The sequence below is a fragment of the Callionymus lyra genome, chromosome 15 (genome assembly GCF_982586985.1).
Source record: "Callionymus lyra chromosome 15, fCalLyr1.hap1.1, whole genome shotgun sequence".
NCBI classification, from domain to species: Eukaryota; Metazoa; Chordata; class Actinopteri; order Syngnathiformes; family Callionymidae; genus Callionymus; species Callionymus lyra.
This window is the reverse complement of record NC_141832.1, coordinates 60,001-65,130: the sequence shown is the minus strand read 5'-3', so window position 1 is coordinate 65,130 and position 5,130 is coordinate 60,001. Positions and strand designations below refer to the sequence as shown.

Genomic DNA, 5,130 nt, shown 5'->3' with positions numbered 1-5,130 from the left:
AGGGTGAATGAAAGGATGGATGAATAAAAGGATGGATGGATGAAAGGATGGATGAAAGGATTGATGAATAAAAGGATGAATGAATAAAAGGATGAATGAAAGTTTGGATGAAGAAAAGGAAGAATGAAAGGATGGATGAATAAAAAGATGAATGAAAGGATGGATGAAGAAAAGGATGAATGAAAGGATGGATGAATAAAAGGATGAATGAAAGCATGGATGAAGAAAAGGATGAATGAAAGGATGGATGAATGGAAGGGTGGATGCAGAAAAGGATGAATGTAAGGATGGATGAATAAAAGGATGAATGAAAGGATGGATGAAGAAAAGGATGAATGAAAGGTTGGATGAATAAAAGGATGAATGAAAGGCTGGATGAATAAAAGGATGAATGAAAGGTTGGATGAATAAAAGGATGAATGAAAGGATGGATGAATAAAAGGATGGATGAATAAAAAGATGAATGAAAGGATGGATGAAGAAAAGGATGAATGAAAGGATGGATGAATAAAAGGATGAATGAAAGCATGGATGAAGAAAAGGATGAATGAAAGGATGGATGAATGGAAGGATGGATGAAGAAAAGGATGAATGAAAGGATGGATGAATAAAAGGATGAATGGAAGGATGGATGAATAAAAGGATGAATGAAAGGATGGATGTCAAAAAAGGAAAAAGAAGACAAGTGAACTAACTGTTACAGTTGCAGGTAAAGAGAGGAAGAGGGGGAAGGGGGGAAAGGAAGACAGGAAGCCATCTGGGAGCATGAGGAGGTGAAGAAGGAGGAGAAAAGATCATTTAGACGAATGTTGGTGTCATGACTTCTTTTATTCTTCCTTGACTGTGGTCACATGGTTCGAGAGGATCAGCATCATGATCATCCTGCTCAACTGTGTCACTCTGGGGATGTACCAGCCTTGTGAGAACATCCACTGCACCTCGGACCGATGCCAGGTGCTGCAGGTAAGATGATCTGACTGATCGATGATCTGACTGATCGATGATCTGACTGATCGATGATCTGACTGATCGATGATCTGACTGATCGATGATCTGACTGATCGATGATCTGACTGATCGATGATCTGACTGATCGATGATCTGACTGATCGATGATCTGACTGATTGATGATCTGACTGATCGATGATTTGATTGATCGATGATCTGACTGATCGATGATCTGACTGATCGATGATCTGACTGATTGATGATCTGACTGATCGATGATTTGATTGATCGATGATCTGACTGATCGATGATCTGACTGATCGATGATCTGACTGATCGATGATCTGACTGATCGATGATTTGACTGATCGATGATCTGACTGATTGATGATCTGACTGATCGATGATTTGATTGATCGATGATCTGACTGATCGATGATCTGACTGATCGATGATCTGACTGATCGATGATTTGACTGATCGATGATCTGACTGATTGATGATCTGACTGATCGATGATTTGATTGATCGATGATCTGACTGATCGATGATCTGACTGATCGATGATCTGACTGATCGATGATCTGACTGATCGATGATTTGATTGATCGATGATTTGACTGATCGATGATTTGACTGATTGATGATCTGACTGATCGATGATTTGATTGATCGATGATCTGACTGATCGATAATCTGACTGATTGATGATCTGACTGATCGATGATTTGATTGATCGATGATCTGACTGATCGATGATCTGACTGATTGATGATCTGACTGATCGATGATTTGATTGATCGATGATCTGACTGATTGATGATCTGACTGATCGATGATTTGATTGATCGATGATCTGACTGATCGATGATCTGACTGATCGATGATTTGATTGATCGATGATTTGACTGATCGATGATTTGACTGATTGATGATCTGACTGATCGATGATTTGATTGATCGATGATCTGACTGATCGATAATCTGACTGATTGATGATCTGACTGATCGATGATTTGATTGATCGATGATCTGACTGATCGATGATCTGACTGATTGATGATCTGACTGATCGATGATCTGACTGATCGATGATTTGACTGATCGATGATCTGACTGATTGATGATCTGACTGATCGATGATTTGATTGATCGATGATCTGACTGATCGATGATCTGACTGATCGATGATCTGACTGATCGATGATTTGATTGATCGATGATTTGACTGATCGATGATTTGACTGATCGATGATCTGACTGATTGATGATCTGACTGATCGATGATTTGATTGATCGATGATCTGACTGATCGATGATCTGACTGATCGATGATCTGACTGATCGATGATTTGATTGATCGATGATCTGACTGATCGATGATTTGACTGATTGATGATCTGACTGATCGATGATTTGATTGATCGATGATCTGACTGATCGATAATCTGACTGATTGATGATCTGACTGATCGATGATTTGATTGATCGATGATCTGACTGATCGATGATCTGACTGATTGATGATCTGACTGATCGATGATCTGACTGATCGATGATTTGACTGATCGATGATCTGACTGATTGATGATCTGACTGATCGATGATTTGATTGATCGATGATCTGACTGATCGATGATCTGACTGATCGATGATCTGACTGATCGATGATTTGATTGATCGATGATTTGACTGATCGATGATCTGACTGATCGATGATTTGATTGATCGATGATCTGACTGATCGATGATCTGAATGATCGATGATTTGATTGATCGATGATTTGATTGATCGATGATCTGACTGATCGATGATCTGACTGATCGATGATTTGATTGATCGATGATTTGACTGATCGATGATTTGATTGATCGATGATTTGACTGATCGATGATTTGATTGATCGATGATCTGACTGATCGATGATCTGACTGATCGATGATTTGATTGATCGATGATTTGATTGATCGATGATTTGACTGATCGATGATTTGATTGATCGATGATCCGACTGATCGATGATCTGACTGATCGATGATCTGACTGATCGATGATTTGATTGATCGATGATTTGATTGATTGATGATTTGACTGATCGATGATTTGACTGATCGATGATTTGATTGATCGATGATCTGACTGATCTATGATCTGACTGATCGATGATTTGATTGATAGATGATTTGATTGATCGATGATTTGACTGATCGATGATTTGATTGATCGATGATTTGACTGATCGATGATTTGATTGATCGATGATCTGACTGATCGATGATCTGACTGATCGATGATTTGATTGATCGATGATTTGATTGATCGATGATTTGACTGATCGATGATTTGATTGATCGATGATTTGACTGATCGATGATTTGATTGATCGATGATCTGACTGATCGATGATTTGATTGATCGATGATTTGATTGATCGATGATCTGACTGATCGATGATTTGACTGATCGATGATTTGATTGATCGATGATCTGACTGATCGATGATCTGACTGATCGATGATTTGATTGATCGATGATCTGACTGATCGATGATCTGACTGATCGATGATCTGACTGATCGATGATCTGACTGATCGATGATTTGACTGATCAATGATTTTGATTGATCAGTGAGTCATTTCTGGTGTGACCTCTGACCTCCAGGTCATTGACTCATGACTGAAGTCAGTGTAACCTGTGAGTTTGATATTATTCTCATCCTTCCAGTGAACATTTCTTCTGCTCACAGGCCTTCGACGCGTTCATCTACTTCTTCTTCGCTCTGGAGATGGTGGTGAAAATGGTTGCTCTGGGAATCTTCGGCAGTCGCTGCTACCTTGGAGACACTTGGAACCGACTGGACTTCTTCATAGTCATGGCCGGGTCTGAACAAATGAAGAGTTTTTCTATCATATCTGGATATTATTGTTCATGTTGATTCATAGTAGAGAGTATATGTACCATAGTAGAGAGTATATGTACCATAGAAGAGAGTATATGTACCACAGTAGAGAGTATATGTACCATAGTAGAGAGTATATGTACCACAGTAGAGAGTATATGTACCATAGTAGAGAGTATATGTACCATAGTAGAGAGTATATGTACCATAGAAGAGAGTATATGTACCACAGTAGAGAGTATATGTACCATAGTAGAGAGTATATGTACCACAGTAGAGAGTATTTGTACCACAGTAGAGAGTATATGTACCATAGAAGAGAGTATATGTACCACAGTAGAGAGTATATGTACCATAGTAGAGAGTATATGTACCATAGTAGAGAGTATATGTACCATAGTAGAGAGTATATGTACCACAGTAGAGAGTATATGTACCATAGTAGAGAGTATATGTACCATAGTAGAGAGTATATGTACCATAGTAGAGAGTATATGTACCACAGTAGAGAGTATATGTACCATAGTAGAGAGTATATGTACCACAGTAGAGAGTATATGTACCATAGTAGAGAGTATATGTACCATAGTAGAGAGTATATGTACCATAGTAGAGAGTATATGTACCACAGTAGAGAGTATATGTACCATAGTAGAGAGTATATGTACCATAGTAGAGAGTATATGTACCATAGTAGAGAGTATATGTACCACAGTAGAGAGTATATGTACCATAGTAGAGAGTATATGTACCACAGTAGAGAGTATATGTACCACAGTAGAGAGTATATGTACCATAGTAGAGAGTATATGTACCATAGTAGAGAGTATATGTACCACAGTAGAGAGTATATGTACCACAGCAGAGAGTATATGTACCACAGCAGAGAGTATATGTACCACAGTAGAGAGTATATGTACCACAGTAGAGAGTATATGTACCACAGTAGAGAGTATATGTACCACAGTAGAGAGTATATGTACCACAGTAGAGAGTATATGTACCACAGTAGAGAGTATATGTACCACAGCAGAGAGTATATGTACCACAGTAGAGAGTATATGTACCACAGCAGAGAGTATATGTACCACAGCAGAGAGTATATGTACCACAGCAGAGAGTACATGTAACACAGTAGAGAGTATATGTACCACAGTAGAGAGTATATGTACCACAGCAGAGCGTATATGTACCACAGCAGAGAGTATATGTACCACAGCAGAGAGTACATGTAACACAGTAGAGAGTATATGTACCACAGTAGAGAGTATATGTACCACA

At 38.5% G+C, this 5,130-nt stretch overlaps 1 protein-coding gene across 1 annotated transcript in view; it reads left to right on the top strand.

Annotated features, from left to right (window-relative positions):
- Positions 1-854: 854 nt before the first annotated feature.
- Positions 855-5,130, top strand: part of LOC148064297 (voltage-dependent T-type calcium channel subunit alpha-1I-like) — a gene marked incomplete at its 3' end in the record, with an annotated part of 64,226 nt that continues 59,950 nt past the window's right edge. Inside the window, 2 exon segments of the mRNA XM_087809585.1 lie at positions 855-963; positions 3,697-3,830. Coding sequence (XP_087665711.1) covers positions 874-963; positions 3,697-3,830 — 224 coding nt within the window.